This window comes from Bidens hawaiensis, unplaced genomic scaffold, assembly GCF_021521415.1.
Source record: "Bidens hawaiensis isolate Kalapana, Puna unplaced genomic scaffold, B.hawaiensis_p1.1 tig00035313_1, whole genome shotgun sequence".
NCBI lineage: Eukaryota > Viridiplantae > Streptophyta > Magnoliopsida > Asterales > Asteraceae > Bidens > Bidens hawaiensis.
In genome coordinates this window covers 126,062-150,671 of record NW_027496142.1, presented here as the reverse complement: position 1 = coordinate 150,671, position 24,610 = coordinate 126,062, and the positions used below count along the sequence as shown (strand labels likewise).

Genomic DNA, 24,610 nt, shown 5'->3' with positions numbered 1-24,610 from the left:
CATATGTGGTGCCTGGGCATATGATGCCTGAGCATGTGTGGTGCCTGGGCATATGATGCCTGAGCATGTGTGGTGCCTGGGCATATGATGCCTGAGCATATGTGATATGCGCCATGCGCATAGGTTTTGGCTTTGTGCCTTCGTAATGTCTTGATTTCAAGCCTCTTGTCTATATCTTGTGGGTTGACCCGCCTTGCTCGGTGTTGAGGCGGGTACATACCTCTTCATTATAAAACCGGAGCTAGTGCGGGAGAGGGATAGCAAATTTAATATATCAACTGAGGAGGCTAGGAAAGCAAGGGTTAATTTTCCAGTATCTAAGCCCGGGAATGCACGAGTTGCAGACTACTGGATGCACGCTGGGAAGTGTTTCGCAATCGATATAGAACAAGAAGACATGCAACTGTTGGGAGGGAAGGAGTTCCCATGAATCTTAAGTATATGGCATTGTTTGATTTCTCTTCTTATTTTTGTGTCGGATTTGTACTTAAAATCACTAACTGATTCAATTCCAAACCAAACTTTATTTTTGGTTCATATGATCTTTTCCTCGAGTGCACTTTACATGTTCTATTAAACATAATTGTAAGAACATTTCTTCTCATTTATATGATCATTGTTTAAGTGGCAATTGGGGTTTATCACCTTTTAATTGGTGCAGGTTCAAGTTCTATAAAGCAAGCAATAGGTGGATTTTAGGAGTGGATCGGATTTTATAGGGGCGTGCCGTTAAAAAAAAATAATATAACCATTAGTCCTTGATGTAATATTATGTTGGAATGATTTCATACCCTACAAATCATAACATAATTAGGTTTGTCATTTGATATTTGGTAACTGCAAATGTTCATGATATGTTAGGCACATGCAAGTTTGGAATATTAGACGTGTTTGCACTAAAACAAACAAGACTATTAGCAAGGGATATAATCTTGACAAACAATTGGTGGCAAATATGTGATGTTGATTCTAGGTTATCACTCTTCTCTGCTTAGGGTTACTTGTCATGCCGGTTTCAAATCCAACACAATGAGTGCTCGAATAATCCCGCATCATTCGAGTGCTCTTAGATTGTTTATATATAGTTCAATTTGATGGTTATGCTACTATTTCTATTCACGTTACTATAATTATTCATTGAGGTCGCCAAGTCACAGTTAGCACTAAGATGCACTGCACAAAACAAATAGTAAATAGTACAGAATCACCTAAATATTAACACATAAAACGGTGCAGATTTATTCAAATGTACCAAAAGTATGTAGCTAGTTAACTAACTTGACTCTATAGACAGTCAACACAACATGCACTACTTCCATTAATTATACAAACATACACCTCACGGAAATATGGTCATTTTCTTCATCTCTGCACTTTCAACATTAACCTCAAGACACTTCTTATGCTCTCTCCAGTAATCAGCCATGCCATTCAACCTCCCCGGGCCCATAATATCAGTCCTCGACCCTCGCATAGCCGCGGTCGATATGTTGTACTTATCATCTCTCTTCTTCACCAACTCCGGCTTCACCATGCATTGAATATCATTTTGGGGCGACATCATTAACGACGGTGGCCCAATCGGCAACTTATCACCTTCAAAACAATCATCAAAAATTCAGTATACATTATATCATGCAAAACTAACATGTATAGGTTTTATCAACTTGACCTCTATCGGTCTGCCAGGTGCACCAAAACTTCCCATATGTTTTGGCCATGTTTTCGAGCTCCGGCTTTGCTACCATTTCTGGGACCCTCGGGTGCACAAGCAACCCTGATTGTATCTGCAAATCGATTACATATTAATTTCATGAATAAGCAATAGCACAAGTAATTTGGGGTGAGCAATTAATAACCGAACCGTAAACCAAAATCGGCTATTGGTTGTTTTTATAACCGAATAAACCATGCATAGTATATTTTTCTAGCTTTTTTTATCTCAATGCATAGTATATTCCTCTGGCTTTTATATCTCAATTTAATTCATTTTATTTTATTAACCAAATAAACCGAACCAAAAGCCAAATGAATAAACCAAAATCGGTTATCGGTTGTATTTTTGTAACCGAACAAACCATGCATAGTATATTTTTCTGGCTTTTATATCTCAATTTAATTTAATGTATTTTATCTAAATTTTAATGTATTTTGTATAGGAAAAATTGCTAAACACGAGAAGGTGTGTGTTGTGAATCAACATGCTCCTTTTGCTTTCGATACATTTGGGGCAAGAAATAGTATATTTTTCTGGCTTTTATATCTCAATTTAATTTAATGTATTTTATCTAAATTTTAATGTATTTTGTATAGAAAAAAATTGCTAAACACGAGAAGGCGTGTGTTGAGAATCAACATGTGCCCCGATAACGCTTCATTTGTTTTCAGCAAGTCATAAGTATGATCGGTTTTGTCATTCAAAAGTGTCATTCATTCAAACGAGGTTGTTGCCAAAAAAAATTATATAAATTTAATGTATCTTATGTTTTATGCCACCATTCCATGTATTTATATATTTGTTTCTTGTATTTATGTATAACTCCATGAATATTTATACCTCAATTTCAATTACATGTATTTATATGTATTTTTGAGTAAAAATTTTAGCTCAAATTTGATATTTGTTATTAACCAAACCGAATCAAAAATTAACCAAATAAACCGAATCGATTAACTGAAAACCGAACAGTTAACTTGGTTAAGCTAATAACCAAACCGTGCATGAACACATACCCCTACAAGTAATATATCTAGATATATTGTAAACAAAGAACAAAAAGTGGACATACCTCATAAGCATGCGAGTGCCACAGTTTCTGTTCATCAGGAGGTAAAGTATCAAAAACACGATCCGACACTATATATTCGACTCCGATGAGTCTACCCGAGGTGTCATCGGAGTCGTACACGGCACACTGGAGGAAATCCTGGTTGATCCGTGTGATAAAGTGGTGAGTCTCGATGTGACGAGACATGTCTTGGCTGTACAAGGCAAAAGTGCATGCATGTTGACTCATTTGCTTAATGGGTGTGAGTGATTGTAGCATCTGGGCTCCTTTGTCAAGCATCTGTGAGCCCAAGGATAATGGTTTGCGCGGTGGGATACCGTTCTTTTCGGCGTTGGTGCCGTTGGTTGGATAGGTGGAAGCCATTGGTTATGATAGATGAAGGTGGTGGTTTGTGGTTTAAGATGGTGAAGAAGATGGAGGGTTTATGTATAAAGATTGTGGTGTGAGTCATAATAAAAATTGACAGGTGGTGAAGATGATGGGACACATGTCAAGGTAATGGTGTTGTGGGTTTTCCCTTGACGTTTGAATGTGCATTATGCACCTTTGATGTTACTTCGTTGGATGTTGGTAATTAATAGTTGAAACCTAAACTACTAAATTTAGTGTTTACATGTTTCAATGCATGTTTTATACACTATATTCTTAAGAACATCTACAACAACAAACGTATACAAAACGTCAAATCATCGTCACATCGTATTTTAGATTTTTCTCAAAAACTCCACTTTTTTCCACAACAACAAACTTCCAAAAACCTTATTAAAAAATATTAAAACTATATATATAATGTATGTACATATATATTTATGTGAGAGAATGAGAGAGAAAAGTTGGGACACCATGGAATCCTTCTCAAGTTTCCATACAAGAATTTGTCTTTACAAACTTCACTCCTTAATGAAGAAACGCGGATCGACTCACTAGTAGACGATCAACTTTCCTCGGGTGTGATTATGCTATTTCACCGATGGTTCTCTGGAATCTGGATTCTTCCACCTACAAAATGAACAGCACCGTAAACTTACCCCTCAGAAAGGGACAGAGGGGTCCTCTTTGGGGTAACCCTCCGGTGTGAGAATAAGAATTTGTAGGAGAAGATAATAATATGAGAGTAAGGAAATTGGAGTGTATTGCTTAATATAGCTGAATACTGTGTAATTGGGTGTGCCTCTCCTTGTGGAGTTGATGTGGTATTTATAGTGCTAGGGTTTCCAATGATTGGGCTCAGACCCAATTAGGGCCTTTTTGGCCTCCTCCAATTGCTTTGTGCCACGTGTCCTTGAGACACCTGGTGCTTTTTCATTGGTTATAATCACGTGGTAGCACATGGGTTTTGCTGAGTTGTCCACCTTTCATTGGCAGCTGTCAACATCAGCATATTCTTACTCCTTAAAAAGATACCTTCTGGAAGGTTGTCTGACGTGCACAATCAAGGTTGCCCTAATCCTGATTTGGATAAGGACGAGGTTGATTATGTGCATGTGTGATATGCGCCTATCCTGAGGAAGCGCGAGGTCTTCTCTTTATTCTCACGCGCAGATGTTTCATGCGCAGATGTGATATGCACATGCATGTGATATGCGCCACGCGCGGATGCGCCACGCGCATATGTGATATGTGTGAGCATATGTGATGCGTGAGCATATGTGATGCGTGAGCATATGTGATATGCGTGAGCATATGTGATATGCGCCATGCGCATAGGTTTTGGCTTTGTGCCTTCATAATATCTTGATTTCAAGCCTCTTGTCTATATCTTGTGGGTTGACCCGCCTCGCTCGGTGTTGAGGCGGGTACATACCTCTTCAAGCCCCCCAGTCTAATGTTTGTCTTGTCTCGCGCGAGCGAGGTAAGATAGATATTAGACTTAATAGTTTGCTCTTTTAATAGGGTTTGTCTTTTCTTCTTATTACTCATCGGTGCGCGAAATTCTATCCTTTTGGTTGAAAAAGAATCGTCCCTGTACGTGGTTGGTTGTTGCTGGCATGCGTCAGTGATGGAGACGTGTCAGACCTTTCGTGTGCTCGAGGTGCTATAGTTGCCTTTCATGTCCCCTCACATAGTGTCAGGAACACGTGTCGCGCTCGCGTTGGTCCGTACCTGCGAGTGGTGGCGCGTGAACTCTGGCAGCACCTGTATCGTTTCTTTTCGTGTCCCCTCCCACAGTGTCAGGGACACGTGTCGCGCTCGCGTTGGTTTACACCTGCGAGTGGTGGCGCGTGAAGTCCGATCAGTACCAAATTTTCTCTCTCCTGGGCCTATAAAAGCAAGCCCTTAGAGTTTTAATCCTTCATCTTCCTTGTTGTTTATTCAGAGCTCTTTTCTTTCTTTCATTCTATTCCGATTACCTGTCTTCTGCTTCCAGATCTCTGTTCTTTAGAAGCATCCCTTGTTCGATTTTATAGTTGCATGTCTGATAGCTCAGACAACACAATCTCCCCCATCCATCGCCGTGTGAAATCGTTAGTGATGTCTACGTTGAAGAAGACCGGCAAGGAAAAAAGAGGGCTGCTGAGGCCTCATCGGAGGAGGTAGGGAGGACCAAGGCAGTGAAGAAGTGGGATGAGATCCCCTGCAAACTGAGGCAGGCCGATTTTGACAGCCTTATCGCCTCTCAGGGTTTTCTCCCTGAGTATGGCTGCATGCTGCCGGCGACCGGGCAAACGGCGGCGGACCCGCCCACCGGCTATATATCCCTTTATTGCCATTTTTTCACCCACTGCAACCTTCGTCTGCCGATGACAAGGTTTGTGGGTGCGCTGCTTAAGTTTTATGGGATTCATATATCCCAAGTCCATCCGTTTGGACTCGTGCGCATGACTCACTTTGAGTTCATGTGCAAATCTCAGCGCGAGGAGCCCACCCCTCGGCGCTTTCAGTTTTTTTATAAGCCCAAGATCCAAGATTCTTGGTTCTCATTTATTCCTCGCAGTCAGAAGGTCAAGTGCTGCACTGTTTCATTCAAGAGCCTTCATGACTGGTCTGAGAGATTTTTTTACATTAAGGCTGGTGTGATCCCCATCCGCATGACCATGCGCGCGATCTCTTCTGCGCCTGCGGATGTGGATGTCTTCAAGAACCCAACTGGCGCCTGGGTAAAAAAGTTGACTGCCGAACCATCCCCCGCCAAGAACATTTGCGAGGAGGCGCTGGTGGGGGTTGGTATGAGCAGGAGGTGGGCCGACAGCGCGACTGAGCCCGTTATCCAAATTGACGGCTTGTGTAAGTTAATCTTATTGCCTTACTTCTGCGCGAATATAATTCGTTTTGCTGATATCATTTGACTTGTTTTGTGCAGTCAGCAAGGAGTATGTCCACGCCGCCTATGATGAGCATATGGAGGGTGGCTCCGTCGCGCTGGGCGCTGGGGAGGTTGGCTTCCCCGATCGCTTCGATGACATGTTCATCCCTGTTGATCTGGGGTTTCTCTTTGACAGCGATGCGCCTGGTAAGCCTTTGTACTTATGCTTATGCCTTTATAATACCAGATTTGGCTAACCTTTCTGTTGCGTGTATTGTAGACGCGCTTGAGAACTACGAGCTGGAGCTCGCGGAAGAGGAGGAGGAGGAGGAGGCTGAGGTACCCCAACTAAAGCGTAAGGCTAAAGGGAAAACTGGCGCAGGGGCCAGTAAGAAACAGAAGAAAGATGATGCCCCTGTTGTTCAGGATCCTCCTACTCAGGCGAAGGGACTTGAGAAAACCCAGGTGTTTACCACCAAGTTTTCCTTGTCTTCCCTGCCTCAAAAAGTGGGCAGACCTCCTGTCCACACGAGGTATGGTGCCACTACCTTCTCCCTTCGCGCAACGGAAAAGGGGAGTGGCGTTGCGCCTGCCGTTTCCTCTTCGACAGGTATACTTTGCTTATCCTTTATGGTTCTATGAGCGCGATTCTGATAGAGTTACTAATGAATCTTTGCTCACTCAAATGTTTGTAGAGCCGGCGACCTTGGTGGACCAACCTCAGGGGCAACAAGGTGCCGAGCCTGCGCCGGAGGTCGCTTCGAAGTCCCCTGTTTTACCCTCAAAAAAGGGTAGAATGGACTTCATGGCGATGTTTGACTCGCGAACGGAGTTGCGCCAAGGTATGTATTGCGCTTTTATTTTCTGACTTTTTTCTTTTAGATCAAGTCATGAACCATTTCTTTTTGTTGATTTTTTCATAGGAGTCATTGCTGGCGTACAAGCTGCTGGCGGCACTGCTGGCGCCGGTGCCAGCGCCGTTGGTTCTGCTCCTGCTCCTGCAAGCGCTGAATCTCCGCTCATCGGGATTACTAAGGAGCAGGAGGCCGTTTTACGCGCCGATCTGGCGGCGTCGAGACCTCCCTCACCTCCTCCTGCGCGCAGCCCTACTCGCGAGACTTATTTTGGTTCTAGGTCGCAGGAGAAAAGGCCTGTTTCAGAGGAGGATGAGGAGGTTCAAGTTGAAGGCTCCGATAGCGGCCGCGCCAGCCCTGCAGCGCCACGAGGTTTCGTGGCGGAGTCTTCTCGTGGGGCTGGCGCTGACTTTTCTGCTTCATCCCCGCAGGTATAGGTTTGTTTTTGCTCCGCTGCGCGGACTTCCATCTTAGTGTTTTGATTACTTAGATAATTACTTTGTGTTTGCAGGATGGAACATTACTTAGGACAGCTCATTTCAGTCCATGGGTGTGTGTGAGGACTTCTGGGCTCATTCTGTGCCTCCAGCTGAAAGGAGGTTTCAGGAGTGCCGCGCTCGCGATGACTTGCTCAACGATCATCTGTTTGCTGGGTCGGCTTTCTTTGCTGCCTCCCAAGAGCTTCGCTATGATTACGTAAAGGTACGTGATGCTCTTGCGGAAGCCAAGCAAGAGGCTAAAGTGTCTGCTTGGCATCTTTCTGATGCTCGAGAGAGAGCTGAGAAGCTCCAAGCAGAGCTCAGTGAGAACAGAGCAAGTGCCAACACCGCCTTCGTGAAGCGCGGGCATGAGCTACAGGCTGCGCGGGAGAAGCTACAGGCGGCCGAGGCGGACGCGGCCAAGTACGCGCGTAGAGTGCGCGACTTGGAGCTGGACGCGGAGGCGCGTGACCAAGCTCTTGTCCAGTCTATAACTGACGAATCATCACTGGAGAGTGAGGTTGCGCGCCTGAAGAAGGAGCTGGCGGCCGCGCAGGCCGAGAAAGATGAAGCCTTGGCGACGGCAGCGTCTAGCCAGGAAGCACTCGAGCTTGCGAGAGCGGAAAAGGAAGAAGCCTTGGCGGCAGCAGCGTCCGACAAAGAGGAGCTGAAACAGACTAAGGAAACTGTTGAGTTGTTAAACTCTCAGATTCCTGCTCTTGAGACGTCTGTTGCTTCCCTCGCGCAGGATCGCCAATGGCTAATCTCACAGGGTATGACTCGTTGCGCTTACGCGATGAAATACTCAGACGAGTTTCAGGCCCTTGTGATGGATTGCAACGCTGTCGCGCGCTTGGTGGGTCGAGCTGAAGGGTTTAAGGATGGCTATGAATATGGCATGCTGAAGAAGAACCCATCCGACTACCCTTATCAGAGCGACTTTGCCTGCGCGGACATGGCCGAGATGGGGGAGAAGTATTTGAATACTCCCATTCCCATCCTTGCGCAGGTATTTTAACCTTAATGAGATTACCTTGACTTATTTTCCAAGTCTTTTTTGTACTCATATTTTTCCATATGATTTGCAGATATCCGCGCTTGCTGGCCAGCCCGACCTCGGCGCGCTAAAGAAATTACTTGACGAGTGCGAAGGGGCTGGTGGCGGCGATGATGGCGCGGGGAATGCTGCTCCTGCTAGCGGCTCTGGCGTGGCCAAAGGATCCGCTCCTGACACTATTGTGATAGAAGACTCCATTCAGGATGAACAACTTGACTATGGTCAGTTTGGAGATGACGAGGAGCGGGCTGCGCCAGATGCTGAGGGCGGTGATGAGAACGATGAAGAGGCTGACGTCGACGTGGAGACTTGAGAAGCCCTTCATGTTTTTTTTTTATTTGTAGTTTGTATCTCATCATCTTGTAAACTTGTAAATTTCAATGCTTTGTAATGAAATTTTGTTTTTCCCTTCTTCGCATCTTGCGCATTCCCCATTCATCTCTTTATATTGCATGTTTGCTTGTTGAATATAAGATATGCTTGCACGTTGAAATAAGAACAAGGTTGTAAGGAAATTATTATACTTAATCCTTGTCATATTGTAAGTGATTTTGCCATATCTTGATTATGTTGACACGTGCCTTGGCGTTTTCATTATTCCTCTTTTGCGCGACGTTATCGCGCATTTATTATAGGGAATTATGAGTTTTTTAGCCTTTACGTGTCAGTATGTGTTACTCAGATATCCATTACAATTTCATGCGCGACCTCGACCTAAGACCTTAACAACTATGTTTTGGCATTTGCTTTGCCTTAGTTGTGCTTAGGTATTTTTATGGTCAGGCTGCGCAACATGTAGGATGGATGTTGTGAGTGATTTGAGCTAAGGCTCACATTATTGGGCTAAGGCCCTGAGCTAAGGCTCATATTATTGGGCTAAGGCCCTGACGTTTTAGAGTTAAGACTCGTTAACGCGTTTGAGCTTGAAGCTCGCGCATGTATGTTTTACTTCGTTTTATTTTTATTTTGATGTCAATACAATGTTGTCATATTGCTCAAAATTAATAAAGGGAAGTGTGAAACATGTATGCAAAAGGTAATAGAATCCACATTAAGAGAAGATAGCGCGTATCATTATTCATAATGGCTTGAAAAGCCTTGATTACAAATTTGACAATTTTTACATGAAACATTTTCTAAGCTGTGCCGCGTTCCATGCGCGCGGGATCTTCTTTCCATTCAAATCTTTTAAAGCGTGTGCGCCTTTTCCCAATTCTTCCGAGACTTGATAAGGTCCCTCCCAATTGGGAGACATCTTTCCCGGGGGAATCGCGCGGCTAGCTTCATTGTTTCGAAGGACAAAATCATTTTTCTTGAAGTGGCATTCTTTCACGCGCTGGTTGTAATATTTTTCCAGTTTTTTCTTGTACTTGGCTTCACTGATGATAGCCGCCTCTCTGCGCCCTTCAAGTAAGTTGAGATCCAACCTCCTTTCGCGCTCGTTATCAATTTTGTTCATCATGAGCACTCTATGGGATGGGCATCCAATTTCTGCTGGAATCATAGCCTCCGTTCCATAGGTTAGGCTGAACGGGGATTCGCCATTGCTGGTTTTGCTTAATGTCCTGTGTGCCCACAGGACATTAGGTAGCTCTTCGACCCAAGAATGGGATTCTCCCTCTAACCTTTTCTTCAGCCCATTCAGCAAGCTTTGGTTCGCGCGTTCCACTTGGCCATTCCCCTGAGGGTGATAAACTGACGTGAAAATTTGGTTGATGCGCAATTCCTTGAGCCAGCTGGATATCTTCTTGTCAGTGAATTGTTTGCCATTGTCGCTCACAATTTCCATGGGCAAGCCAAAACGGCATATGATGTGGCTCCAAATAAACTGCTTCATCGCCTCGGCTGTGATTTTTGCTAGTGGCTTGGCTTCGACCCATTTTGTGAAATAGTCTACCGCCACTACCAAAAATTTTACTCGTCCTTGCGCTTGCGGTAGGGGACCCACAATATCGATTGCCCATTTGTGGAAAGGCCATGCGGAGGTCACCGGAATCAAGTTGTTCTTTGGCCGCATGGTGTTTGGCGCATAGCTCTGACATGCTTTGCATTTTTGGATCTCTTTTAAAGCGTCCAAGTACATGCCTGGCCAATAGTAACCTGCGCTCATTGCCTTGGCAACCACCATGCGCGGGCCAGCATGTATTCCACAGATTCCTTCGTGTATCTCTCTGATCACATAGCTTGCTTCCTCAGCATCAAGGCATTTCATGAGCGGTCCAAGATAAGAGCGTCGATATAGTGTACCATCAAGCAGTTCATAGTTCTGCGACTTGTGTCTTATCTTCCTCGCCTGTGCGCGATCGTCCTGTACTTTTCCCTCCTTCAAGAATTCCATTATTGGAGTTATCCATGATGAAGGGGTTGTATGAGTTACAAGGACAGATTTCGCTACCACCGACGGGTTGCTTATTACTTCTACCCTGACATCTTTGCCAAAGTGATCGAAGCTGGTTGATGCCATCTTACTCAGCGCGTCGGCAGATTTGTTTTCACTGCGCGGAATATGAATGATTCTGAAGCAGTCAAATTGCTCGATGAGCTTTTTCGCCTGCTCTAGATATAGAGGCATGGTGTTCTCCTTGGCATCATAAAGACCATTGACCTGTGCTGCTACCAAGTATGAATCAACATGGGCCTCTAGCTTTTTAACTCCGAATTTGTGCGCGATGCGCAGGCCAGCCAGCAGGGCTTCATACTCAGCCTCATTGTTGGTGCTCTTGAAGTCCAACCTGATGGCATAAGTATATTCATGATTCTCTGGATCCACCAGTTTGAGGCCTGCGCCGGACCCTTCGTTGTTTGAAGCTCCGTCAGTGAACAATCTCCAAACATTTTCTTCATCATTGGCTCGCGGAGGGTCTACCTCGCGCTGAGCCTCTTCAACTCTTCCTTCGGGGATTTCTGCGATGAAATCAGCTAAGACTTGTCCCTTTATTGCTGGGCGGGGCTTATAGGCGATCGTGTGTTCTCCTAATTCCAGCGCCCATTTTGTCAGCCTTCCCGAGAGCGCGGGGCACCGAAAGACTTGCTGGATGTTGTAACCCGTTAGAACTTCAATAGGATGACCATTGAAATATCTATGAAGCTTGCGCGACGCGTGTGTTAGTGACAAAACTAACTTTTCCATGATGGAGTAGCGCGTCTCAGGATCTGTCAGCACCCGACTCACATAGTATATTGGCGTTTGGATTCCCTTGCGATCCACCAACAATACTGCGCCGATGGCGCGCTCTCCTGCTGATAGGTACAATGTCAAAGTTTCACCAGGAAGTGGAGCTGTGAGCGCGGGCAGATTTATCAAACATTCTTTTATCTCACTGAAAGCTTGCTCGGCCTCAGGAGTCCACTTGAATTGGCTTTTCTTCAGGCAATTTTTCAATGTATTAACGAATGGGGTAGATTTGCTTGCATGGTTCGCTAGGAACCTGTTGATTGATACCAATCTCCCATTCAACTTTTGGACTTCTTTCATGGTGGATGGCGAGGGCATGTCAAGGATGGCCTCCACCTTTTCTGGGTTCACCTTGAAACCATCCTTGGTGACCATTACACCTAGAAATTTTCCCTCTTGTACGCCGAAAGTGCATTTGCTCGGATTGAGCTTCATGTTAACTTCCTTTAGGCGCCCAAGGATTTCTTCGATGTCTTTGAGCATTTGTTTTTCCTCCCTGCTTTTGATCACCAAATCATCCACGTAGACTTCTAGGTTTCTTCCAATTTGGTCGCTGAAAACGGCATCCATAAGTCTTTGGTAGGTGGCTCCCGCATTCTTCAAACCAAAGGGCATTTTTGTGTAACAAAAAACTCCCTTGTCGGTTCTGAAGGCAGTCTTGTCCTCGTCTTGTGGTGCCATTTGAATCTGGTGATAGCCCTTGTAGGCATCCAGGAAACATTTTAGCTTGAATGGCGCCACGGAGTCCACCTTTGCATCGATGTTTGGGAGGGGGTAACAATCTTTTGGGCATGCTTTGTTGAGGTCCTTGAAGTCAATGCACATCCTCCACGACCCGTTACTTTTCTTTACCATCACAGGATTAGCTACCCATGTCTGGTATCGTATTAGGCGGATGATGTTTGCGCGCAGTAGATCCTCAACCTGCTCATTCATGGCCTTCGCCTCTCATCCCCCATGACTCTCTTCTTTTGAGCAATTGGCTCTACAGACTTGAACGTGTTGAGAGAATGTTGCGCCAGGTCTCGCGGAACCCCAGTCATATCGGAGTGTTGCCACGCGAAGACCGACATATATGCCGTTAGCAATCTTTTCATTCTCAACCTCGTGTCGTCTGATATCGTAGCGCCAATTGTGATTGTTTGCTCCGGGAATTTCGGGTTGAGAATCCATTCCTCTGGCGCGTTGTCTGCCATTGGAAGTTTCATTCTCCCTTCCCGCGGAGTATTTGTCACTGCACACAAATGATCTCGGTATACAAAAGTTACACCTGTTGGTGTTGGGAACCCCAACGCGCCGTGCGCTGGCGACGGTATGGCGTTAAATTGGGCAATCGTTCCTCTACCCAAGATCATATTGTGGCAAGAAGTGGTGGGCAAGACCAAGAAGTTGACAACTTCGGCTCGCTTGTGTTTCTCATCCCCCATAGTTAGCTCAAATTGTATTTGACCTAGGGGATGAATGATTTCATTTGAAACACCAGAGATTGGTACATTCACAATTTCAAGCCTTGCTTGGTCTGCCGGATCCAGTTTTCTGAAACACTGCTCATACATGATGTCCGATTCGCTGCCAGTGTCCACCAGGACTTTTGACACTTCGTAATGAGCAATGTGTGTAGTGATGACAAGAGGACTGCTGATAGAAGGGCCTCCCCTGATTCTTGGGAAGATTACTTGTTGCTCGCGCCAATCTCCTTGGATTTGCGCGCTTCTCTTTCTTGATGTTTGCCCTTGCCTTCCTCCCTCGGCTACACAGATTCTTTTGAACTTTTTGCTGGCAGAGGCTCCTTCTGGTTGTTCACTTTCTGGTCTTGGGTTTTTCACCTGGTGAGCCAGCTTGCCTGATTTCACATCTTTTTCAATTGCATCCTTCAAGTGATGGCATGCATCAGTGTTGTGTCCTGTGGACTTGTGAAACTCACAGTACTTGCCACTGTTTGATGGTCCCTTGTAGTGTAGTGGCTTGGGGCTTTTGAACTGGACATTCTCAGTGCTTAACACTTGTGAAGGTATTTTAGTGAGGGGAGTCCATATTCTTGGCAGAGGTCTGTTAGGATCTCTGCCGCCTTCCCTCTTGTCACCCTCCCCGCGATTACGAACGTCTTTTTGGGGCTGGGGTGAGCTTGGTTGCGCCTGCTTTTCTGCGGAAGAAAAACTGGTTGGTTGCAACCTGGACCATACAGTGTTCTGTTTGCCCCTTCTTTCGCTGCTGCGCGGTGCCTCTGCTTGATGCCCTCTTTCTCTCGCTCTATCTTGGGCAATTTGTTTTTCATTTCTCGCGAAGACTCGCGATGCTTCCATTAGCTTGGCCCAAGTGGTTGGCATGCCATCTCTGCTTACGAGAGCTCGGCGGAGTTGATCACTGCGCGCGCCTTGTATAAACGCCACGCGCAATAGTTGCTCAGTGATACCTCCGATTGCCAGAGACTCCTGATTGAAACGAGTTATGTAGTCTTCAATCGTTTCATCATTCCTGCGCACGCAGTGCATGATGTCATCAGGGTCGCGCGTGTGTCTGCGCTGTTGTACGAAGTGAGCTTGGAACTTTTCCAATAGTTCCTCGAACCCATCGATTTGCCCAGTTGGCAAGCTTTCAAACCAGACACACGCCGCGCCCGTGAGGCAGCGAGCAAACATGTGACACCATGTTGGCATCGTCCAGCTTTCTAGGTTTCCAGTGTTGTAAAAACCTTGTAAGAAATCGTCTGGATCTGTTGTGCCGTCATATTTGCCCAAACCACTTGGCATCTTGGTTTTGTGCTGAATGGGGGCCTTCGCGATGCGCTCAGTGAATTTTGAATGTTTCACCAAGATGGCTGGCCTGTACGGTGTGGTTACGTCCACTTGCCCTCTCACTGGTGGGCTGTACGGTGTGTGCAGATCCAGATCGGCTCTGGCTCCAGGCGCCATGTTCATGTGCGCGCGGAGCTGTGAGCCTCCTGCATGAGTATCTCGCGTCTTCCTGACGCTGTGCACTTCTTCATCACTAAACTCAGCGTGTTCAGTGTGAACAGAGTGACCTTCTTCCGGCGCGCGCGCCCTTTTTGTTCCATGAACGGTTTGCTTGTCAAACGCTAGCCTTTGTGTTAAGTCGGCTAACTTTTTGTGTTTAACCATCTCATTGTACTTGTCCATTAGACGTCGTTGCTCGTTTATGAGCCATTCTTTAGGGTCATTGGTTTCATCTTCTGGACCCATTGGTCCTTTTTGTTTCGCGCCGGCAAGATTTTGGAACGTGAGATCGTCTGGAGGAGTTTCAGTCTGGCCATGAGGAGTTGTGATGAAGGGATGGTTACTGGTGGTGCGCGTAAAATCACGCGGCACCCTCAGAAACTGTTGTCCCTCATTAACATCCTCACGTTCAATATCCTCCAGAACTTGATCGCCGTTACGAACACCAGAAACCATGGTGAAAATTTTTTTTTAGAGATCTGATGAGATTTTGTTGCCGTTGTTAAAAGCGGATGGCGCCAATGAAGAAACGTGGATCGACTCACTAGTAGACGATCAACTTTCCTCGGGTGTGATTATGCTATTTCACCGATGGTTCTCTGGAATCTGGATTCTTCCACCTACAAAATGAACAGCACCGTAAACTTACCCCTCAGAAAGGGACAGAGGGGTCCTCTTTGGGGTAACCCTACGGTGTGAGAATAAGAATTTGTAGGAGAAGATAATAATATGAGAGTAAGGAAATTGGAGTGTATTGCTTAATATAGCTGAATACTGTGTAATTGGGTGTGCCTCTCCTTGTGGAGTTGATGTGGTATTTATAGTGCTAGGGTTTCCAATGATTGGGCTCAGACCCAATTAGGGCCTTTTTGGCCTCCTCCAATTGCTTTGCGCCACGTGTCCTTGAGACACCTGGTGCTTTTTCATTGGTTATAGTGGTAGCACATGGGTTTTGCTGAGTTGTCTACCTTTCATTGGCAGCTGTCAACATCAGCATATTCTTACTCCTTAAAAAGATACCTTCTGGAAGGTTGTCTGACGTGCACAATCAAGGTTGCCCTAATCCTGATTTGGATAAGGACGAGGTTGATTATGTGCATGTGTGATATGCGCCTATCCTGAGGAAGCGCGAGGTCTTCTCTTTATTCTCACGCGCAGATGTTTCATGCGCAGATGTGATATGCACAAGCATGTGATATGAGCCACGCGCGGATGCGCCACGCGCATATGTGATGCGTGAGCATATGTGATGCGTGAGCATATGTGATATGCGTGAGCATATGTGATATGCGCCATGCGCATAGGTTTTGGCTTTGTGCCTTCATAATATCTTGATTTCAAGCCTCTTGTCTATATCTTGTGGGTTGACCCGCCTCGCTCGGTGTTGAGGCGGGTACATACCTCTTCACTTAACAACAAAGTTTTTGACCCTCAAGTCCTTTTACTGTCACATAGATCCAAACCTTGACTTTTGTAGCTTGTTGTGAATGCTCTAAAGGTTTATATGTGAAGAAGACAAACGAATAATAAGATGTGTTGCAAGCTCTTGTTTTATTAAAGGCAAGGTAATGTGTGTCATAATAAAAATCTAGTAAATGGTACAAAAGAAGAATGACTAAAGACCAACCTTGTAATTAACCTGCACAAATATTTCCAATCTAGATATATGAATTCCGTTATTATGTTTATAATCCAAAAAAATTTGTTCGCCTCATTAGTCTTCACAACCTTTTTCATACAATCACACGTTTCTTTTTATTATTCAAAATCCTTTCGTTTCGTGCTCCTCAAATGAAATAAAGAGTGGCACGATGATGCATAACCCATCTTTTTGTGCATGCACATTTATTTACGCCTTTATGTGGTTATTTATTTCCAAACATAAGACAATTTGATTGAAAATCTGTTTGAGCTTTTATGATTGTATAATCTATTAATAGATGATTATGCGATTAATGTCGGATAACTAGAAGAGCAATTAATTACACGTCTAGAATGCTTTAGGTTTTTTTAGATGTTCTTGTAATTTCTTGGTTGGATTCTCATATCGTGTTAAGGAATATAATGTTTGCGGGGATCGATGCACCGAACATACAATAATGGTGTTGGTTGGATCATCTCTAAATTGGCCCAACAATTTGGGTGATTGAGCGAGCTACCATTTGTTAAAAGGTGGTTGAAGAAAAACAAATGGAAAAATATAAGGTTCGTATTAGGTGTAAGTTCTTAAGCTTAGGGGATCATATGGTAACTTTTCGTTTATATTTATTTTACCATGTTTAAATGACCGTTATAAAACACTTGTATATATTTGTTCATGAAACCAAAATTGTAAATATTGAAATATATAACTTAGTTTTCAAAACATGGGAGAAAAACTTTAGTTTCTGTTCTTAGATTTATCATCCTGTAATTAAACTAATTGTACAAACTAGCAAATAGCAACAAGCTCTTAATTTATCAATTAAGCAATGTTTATAGTCGTTGACTTTTAATTAAAGAGCATTGACTTGGTTGGTTCATAAGAAATAATGATCATTTTGTTTCTAAATTAAATTATTTTGATTAGTAACATGTTAATTTTATATTATCAATTTAGTTGTTATTAATAAAATCAACTAAAAGGTTATCTTGTTATAAATATTGTGTATATGATTATTTCAAATATAAATGTAATTAATCCAAACTATCACTATACCATCAATTTTACCAATAGCATTTCTTATTTTCGTTGTAAAGAACACCCTAACTATTTTCATGTGTTTTAATTTATTGTCAAACATGAAATCTTTCTTGAACAAATTTATAATATTTTCCGTATCATCCATAGGGGTTGCAATTGGTGCCCATTGGGTTGAATGAGTTGTATCAAAATGTATATGATGGGTCAAACTAAAAAAAATGATTGAAACGGGTCAAAACGAATTGACATTTCTCGGGTTTTTTTATTCTTTTATTTTTTTATGGAACGAGAAAAACGGAGGAAACCTTTTAGTATTTTTACCTTTTAAGTTTTTATTTATATTTCGAGTTGTAATTTTTTTGAATTATTTTTTTTTTTTGAATTTTTTTGGTGAGGGGTTTCTGAAATCTCAACCCATTTTGACCCATTTCAAAACCACTCACCAAAAAATTCAAAAAAAATAATTAAAAAATTATAACTCGAAATATAAATCAAAAACTTAAAAAGTAAAAATACTAAAAAGTTTCATCCGTTTTTCTAGTTCCATAAAAAAAACCCGAGAAATGTCAACCCGTTTCAATCATTTTTTTTTTGTTTGACCCATTCCGACCCATCATATACATTTTAATACAACCCATGGGTTACAATTATCGCCCCTAATCATCCAATAAAGATTTAATGTTTGAAAATTAAATAAAATAGACATGAAAGTTATAGACGACTTTTATCAAAATGTGGGTAGGAATTAGGGGTGTTCTTCGGGTTCGTTTTTCAGGTTTCGAGTTTTTCGGGGGGTTCTTCAGGTTTCAAAGTTTTAAATCTTAACCCGAAACCCAACCCAAATCTCTCATGGATTTTTCGGATTCAGGTAATTCAGGTTTGGTTAATCGGGTTTCGAGTATCCCTAAAAACAAAACAAAAAAAAATTAAAAAACTTCAGTGCTAAAATTAAAACAGCATATTCTTCTTTGCTCGTAACGTAAATAATCAAATAATAAATCAACATAACTTGATTAAACAATTCAAAAGAAGAATAAAACTAAGTAAATATCTTTAACCATAATCTTCTTCAATCGGACGTGATTTGGTTTTCGATTACGGTTGCTATTAGTAACAAACGGAATACATAAATTAACAATAAACAATCGATCCATAATAGTTGAAATGACAACAGTCGATTAGGGTCAGCAATTGATAACTTTAGTGGCTAAGACTGAACCTATTATACCTAAAAATACATTTAATTTGAAAACTAAAAGTTTATTCGGGTTGACCCGAAACCTATAAATCATACCCGAAAACCAACCCGAATTACTTTGGTTTGGATTCGAATTTTTCGGTTCGGGTTAGTTCAGGTTCGGGTATAGATTTTTTCGGGTTGAATTTCGGGTTTTGGGTAAAGTGACAGCCCTAGTAGGAACTGTCTATAATCTTATATATAATAAATATGAATGTTGGTGTCATAAGGCACTAATTGGGTCAAGTAGCATCGTATTCATTAAGCTATTATTATATTTTTGTTTTTTTTTGTTTTAAGTTTTATTATTGTAACGAATGTAATGGTAATCGACTACAACTTTTGTTTTTGTTTTAATCGACCGAATTCGTGTATTCTCACCACTTCAACGCCCGGGATCGACAATGTTCGGGTATGAACAACGCTCGGGTTTAGTGATCGTGCCACCCCATTGGTCCACCTCAGTTTATATATATATCTTTTGCTTTGGTTCCGGTATCGTGACGAATGTAACCGAACGGGTTTTTTTGTTTTAGTTTGAACTATAACAAGCATTCGTAAACCGACGATATTCTTGTAGACTCACCACTTCAACGACCGCATCCGACAACGCTCGGGTTTACCAACACCCGTTTTTAACGACCGACACCACCCATTGGTCAAACCTCAAATTTAATTTTATTTTATTTTTTGTTTTAGTTTTGGTACCGTAATGAACGTAACCGAAGCCGTAGCAAACATGACGAACACTAACCGAAATCGTGTAGACACACCGCCTCGACGTCCAAACCGACAACGCCCGGGTTTTACAAACATTGCTTAAACTGTAAGGAATGTAACCGGCACTGACCAAATTCGCGTCGACTCAACCGATGTCCGGGCACCACCGGGATTTTGCTGCTACTTCTTTTTAAACATGTTAATTTAACGAATTCTTTTACATTTAGTTCAAATATCCACTAAATCCGCGTTTACTCTCCACTACCACCCTCAAGTTTCACCAACTGATTTCCTCACCCAGTGCGCATGTAATTTACTATTATTATTATTATTATTATTATTATTATTATCTACCAATATAAGTTATAAATTTTATAATCAGTTAAATTCCAATTTAAAAAGACTTAAACAGCAAGATCTGTTTCAATCAATCAAAACAAGTCAACAACAAAATTGGCATCTTCTTCGCGATTCCAAATCATATCCTTAAAACTTAACCCATCACATTAATCATCAATTAATGCACCCCTCTCTCAAATTCCGCCTCATAATAATCAGACTCCTCTCTGTATTCGGCATCCTCTCTTTCACCATCTTCCTATACTCACTCACCATGGACACCCAACAACTCCCACAACACCCAACCAAACACATATATTCAGTGTGGGCCCTCCCACCAGACCACGTATCCGAAAGAGTGAAACACTTAATGTCTGGTCTCAGATCAGAGTTCGGTGGGCCCCAGTTTGAGCCCCACGTGACTGTTGTCGGGGCCATAAAATTAACTGAGGATGACGCACGTGAGAAGTTGAAGAAAGCGTGTGAGGGGTTGAAGGTGTATAATGCAACAGTGGAGAAGGTGGAGACTGGGACTTTCTTTTATCAGTGTGTGTTCCTGTTGTTGCATAAGACCAAAGAGGTAATTAAACGTTGACTTTTTAGATGAAGTGTTGTAGAACTCGCTAGACGCAAGTCGTTGGGCACTGGGGTTGAGACTAGCGATTGATCGGGATTATTAGGGAATAAGTGGATCGGAATTTATATGTAATTTTTCAAATACATCTATATATACCAAATTTTATACATAAAGTTGTTAATTTTGACCTTACAAAGTGCCTACAGCCACTTATTTTTGCAAATTTAATGTTATTTTTTCTGTATTTTCTGGAAACTCATGGTGTTTTATGCAATAAAATTGTTGAATATAAACTAAATTAGGATTATTTAGTTTATGTATATATGTAGTAGGATTGAACAAGTTTAGATTAGGCAGACTTATGTATATGTTTGGACACAGGGCACAAACAAAAAGTCAAACTGCCGTTATTAGTGGTTATTGACAGTTTCTGTCACACCGAACGAACTGGTGTAATCACCTTGTCATATAAATAGGCGTAAAATTTAAAAGATTTTTGGATTAAGTATGTAATTAAAAGCGGTCTGCTTTGACTTTCTCTGGCAGACCAGATTCATCATAATTAATTCCATTATTCTTGATTATAATCTACCTTATACGGATGAGTAATTCGTGATTGGGAGTTCTTGATTGCCAACAAAAATGTTGGAAAAACTGTTGGCAAATATTAATGTTTCCTCTGCATTTTCTCAAATTTTATGGCATGGCGTTACTTTCACTCTTTTTCGAGTTAAGGGGCCCATAAGTAATGGACATAAACATCTTAATGGTTCGGATCATATGACAAACCGCCATTCCATGGTCCGGAGCCTTGTAATTTGTAGATCAAAATTGAGAACTTAATGTTTTAGTTTGACTTAGATGCATTGTAATTTTTAACTTGTCCCTCTGTCAATAGTGAATTACAGTGTAGTTAATTTCTGCAACCATTTTACATTTGGTTTTTTATTCATTAATGTGTCTTCTTCTGCATTTTCTGGTGTTTTATGCAATAAAAGTCGGAAAACTGATCTCATTAGTTGAATTAACTGAGGGAACAAATTTGTTGTTTTTGCAAATTTTAATTTTGTTCTGCATTTTCTAATTTTATTAGTTAAGCGGCTCATAAGTAACTGGCATGAACGTCTTAATTGGCTGAATCATTGACAAATCGCCATTCCATGGTCCGGAGCCTTGATTTTTGCGTTGACTTTCTTTTGCTACATTTAGCACCTTTTAATTCATTTGTATTGATTAAAGAAACACAAAAATCATTGACTATGCTAATTTATGCATTTGTTTAACTTCTTAATTTCGTTAATTAGCTGTCAATTTTGAAATTTTTTTTATAGGAATTTGGTGTTTCATGCGATTTTACAATTTCTCATGTTGATTTTACAATTTCTTGTATTACATTTCATAATTTCAGGTTATGGAGACCGCGGCACACTGCTGGTCTCATTTTGGATTCACAAGTCCGACTCGTGAGTCATACATTCAACTCTATTTTGACACTTTTGGATCCTCTCATCTCTAATTTTCATTATTTCTTACAATTTCTTGTGTTACATTTGCAGCTTATATGCCGCACCTAAGCATCCTGTATGCAGACTTAACCGAAGAAGAAAAGAAAAGAGCTCAAGAGAAAGCCAATGCTCTTGATGAAAGTATTAATAGCCTCAGCTTTCCGATTACCCGTCTTGCTTTGTACAAAACCGACACAGAAGACAAAACCCTTAAATCCTGGGGAAAGGTGGCTGAAATCACCCTCCAAGAAAACTAGTTATCATGTTTGTGTTGTATACCATATTTAAAGAACCTTTGTTATATGCATGTACTCATCTAATCTGTTTCCTTTGAATAATTGTCTAACTTGTATCTTTTATATTGATCTTCTATTCCATGTGCAAATTCCTCATTCCTTGTATGATTTCAACATTAGCATGACTTGTTTCTTAATATTTTCTCTGCTAACTTATGATTCAATGCATATAATATTAAAATACAAGTGATCGATGGTTTGTGTTTAACATATTTATAAAGAAACCAATTTATCCATCAGATTGAAGTTTACAAGAACACACTCGTAGGAATACCGTCCTTGGAGTATGTTTACTAGAAAACACTACAATACAATACACGTCAATACCAAGTATACATGCCATGTATACCGTACAACACTTAAGATTATTATTAACTAAACCAAGCCATATCCAAAATACCAGACACTATAAAAGACTTAATAATAGATGAGGTACACTTGTTATAGTGTACCCTACATCCATATAGCATTAGCATTGATGAGTAGTGATTTAAGCTTGTTTTCAAGATTAAGAGTGATTAGCTCATTAGCACCTCCAACAAGCTTCTTCCCTATGAACACAGCTGGCACACTCGGGCTGCATCCTAACTCCAGTAACTCTCTCTCGATCCTGTTCCCATTAGGGAGCTCGTCAAGCTCGTAAATCATAGGGTTGGCCCCAAATTTCCTAATGAGAGCTATGACCGAGTGGCTTATACAACATGTTGTCTTGCTGAACACCACCACTGGATTCTCGGATAGCAGACTATTCACGGTGGACATTGTTATACGTATAAGATATAGTTTAATGAAGGGTTGGTTGCTTACTGTTTTGAGTCCCCTTAAGGTTTATTTATACTTGGTTTTTTCATTAGTGATGATGGAATCCATCCTTTATGATATTAGCAATGGTGATGGAATGCTTGGTTATAACCATGTCCCATGTAACATCACATCACAAATCTGAATATGTGAATAGTGTGGTGACTTGTGGATAATGGGACTATGACATGGATTGATCTAAGCAAATAATCACAATATACCATTGGAATACATCTAAATAAGCACACTTTAAACTTTCGTAACCAGCATATGATTCTTGAGTTACTTTGGTGAAGAAATAGAATGACATGTGTTGGTTGATGTTAGTGTTGTTAGCATATGTGATATCAACACTCCCTCTTGAGTTCTCACACGTCCATAACCACTCTTGTATATTGGATAAGAATCTACAACGCACTAGCCCGCTTAAAGATGCCTTATCTTGTAGTACGTGAACTAAAGAGACTTTCATGTGGTCCGATGTGATAAATTTTCCATAATGATGTTTAGTAGTAGAGATGGTAAGGCAGGTGGGTCGCGGATATGTTGGGTGTTGGGCCCAAATGAATAATGGTTTGAAGCACATCTTTTGTTCTCATCTTTTGTTTTGTCTTATATTTAGTTTCATGATCACATAAACAATATTAATATAAAATATTTGATAACATAATTTAAGATGTTATATGCGTAAAAAATAAATAGTGAGTACACTGTTTGACCAGGCAACATGCCCATGCCTATTGAGATGTGGAAATGTCTAGATGAAGAAGAAGTTTGGTGTTTCTGTTTATTGCTATCTTAAAAACTAGAAAGTTGCCAGGTCAGTGGAGGAGTAGCGTCTTAATTCCTCTCTACGTGAACACAGAAGACACCCAATGTTGTGGTAACTATAAGTGGCCAGATTTAGCTTTTAAGCCAAACTATGAAAGTGTGTGAAAAAATAATTGAGGCTAGAATTGTATGGGTTACTCAAGCTATAATAAATAGATTTTGATTTATGGCAAGAAGGTTTGTTGTAGAAGCATGATTTGTAGATAGTGTTCATTGACCTTGAAAAGACTTACGGCATTGGACCATGATGAGTGATTTGGGATAGACTAAAGGAAAGAGGAGTCCCTAGGGAGTAGGGATATAAAGAGATAATTAGGGATATGAATTACATGGCATAAATGAGCGTTCGTGTGACGATGAAAGAACAGATCTCTTCCCTGTGAAGAGGGCCTTCACCAAGGATCCATATTGATTGTGTTTCTTTAAGCAGTAGATTTGGATGAATTGTCACAGTCAGTTGAGGAGGCAATCTCGTGGTGTAGGTTTTTCTTAGATGATATTAATTATGTTATAGCTAAGAGAATTTTGAGAGTGGCGGGTAGCTTTGGAGTGCAAGGGGATGTTAAGTCGCTCTAAAACAAAGAACCTTTACTATAACTTAAGTCGTACAATCAACTAGCCGCCAAGTAATCCCACAGATAAGCAAGTTCAAGTATTTAGGATTGTTTGTATATAGTGATGGGGAGTATATATGGGGACGTAGCCCGCTGGATTCAGATTGTTAGTCAAACATGCCCAACTAACATGATATGAGAGGGCTAGTCAAATTTTTCTAGGCTTTCACTCTCTATATACATGATTGTGGGCATGAATTCTAGATGACCACGGACAAAGGTTATGGACTTTTAGAAGAATGTATAAACTTTTCCTAGATTCTTCTTGGAGTTTTAGTTTTCCTACATAATGAGTTGCCTTTGCCTTAGTTTTTCTCTAATGAGGTCTTGGTGAATAGATTTCTTTGGGAGAGCGTACATGTACTTTATAGGGGTCTATGCACATTCTTTTGGCCTCTGTGATGTTTTATCGATTACTATTGTAGCCATAGTCTTCCTCATCAGTTGTTTGTTAA

The 24,610-nt window shown here is 41.6% G+C and overlaps 2 protein-coding genes and 1 pseudogene across 2 annotated transcripts; 1 reads left to right on the top strand and 2 right to left on the bottom strand.

Moving 5' to 3' along the window:
* Positions 1–1,215: 1,215 nt before the first annotated feature.
* Positions 1,216–3,213, bottom strand: LOC143587229 (oil body-associated protein 2A-like). Its single transcript, XM_077068576.1, has 3 exons — positions 2,790–3,213; positions 1,673–1,787; positions 1,216–1,596 (listed from the first exon to the last, which is right to left on the bottom strand). The coding sequence occupies exons 1-3, from the start codon at positions 3,150–3,152 to the stop codon at positions 1,340–1,342; spliced, it is 735 nt and encodes a 244-aa protein (XP_076924691.1). The 5' UTR covers positions 3,153–3,213; the 3' UTR covers positions 1,216–1,339.
* A 16,408-nt stretch (positions 3,214–19,621) lies between these two features.
* Positions 19,622–21,972, top strand: LOC143587228 (cyclic phosphodiesterase-like). The gene is made up of 3 exons (XM_077068575.1): positions 19,622–20,111; positions 21,517–21,571; positions 21,665–21,972. Exons 1-3 carry the CDS (start codon positions 19,713–19,715, stop codon positions 21,868–21,870), a joined length of 660 nt encoding a protein of 219 aa, XP_076924690.1. The 5' UTR covers positions 19,622–19,712; the 3' UTR covers positions 21,871–21,972.
* A 283-nt stretch (positions 21,973–22,255) lies between these two features.
* Positions 22,256–23,149, bottom strand: LOC143587227 (monothiol glutaredoxin-S1 pseudogene; annotated as a pseudogene).
* Between the last annotated feature and the right edge of the window lie 1,461 nt (positions 23,150–24,610).

Coding starts and splice junctions, on each gene's coding strand:
- LOC143587229 (XM_077068576.1), bottom strand. CDS start 3,152: ATGGCTTCCACCTATCCAACCAACGGCACCAACGCCGAAAAGAACGGT. Junction 1,788..2,789: donor GGCACTCGCATGCTTATGAG/GTATGTCCACTT, acceptor ATCGATTTGCAG/ATACAATCAGGGTTGCTTGT. Junction 1,597..1,672: donor CACCTGGCAGACCGATAGAG/GTCAAGTTGATA, acceptor ATTGTTTTGAAG/GTGATAAGTTGCCGATTGGG.
- LOC143587228 (XM_077068575.1), top strand. CDS start 19,713: ATGCACCCCTCTCTCAAATTCCGCCTCATAATAATCAGACTCCTCTCT. Junction 20,112..21,516: donor TGTTGCATAAGACCAAAGAG/GTAATTAAACGT, acceptor TCATAATTTCAG/GTTATGGAGACCGCGGCACA. Junction 21,572..21,664: donor TGGATTCACAAGTCCGACTC/GTGAGTCATACA, acceptor TTACATTTGCAG/CTTATATGCCGCACCTAAGC.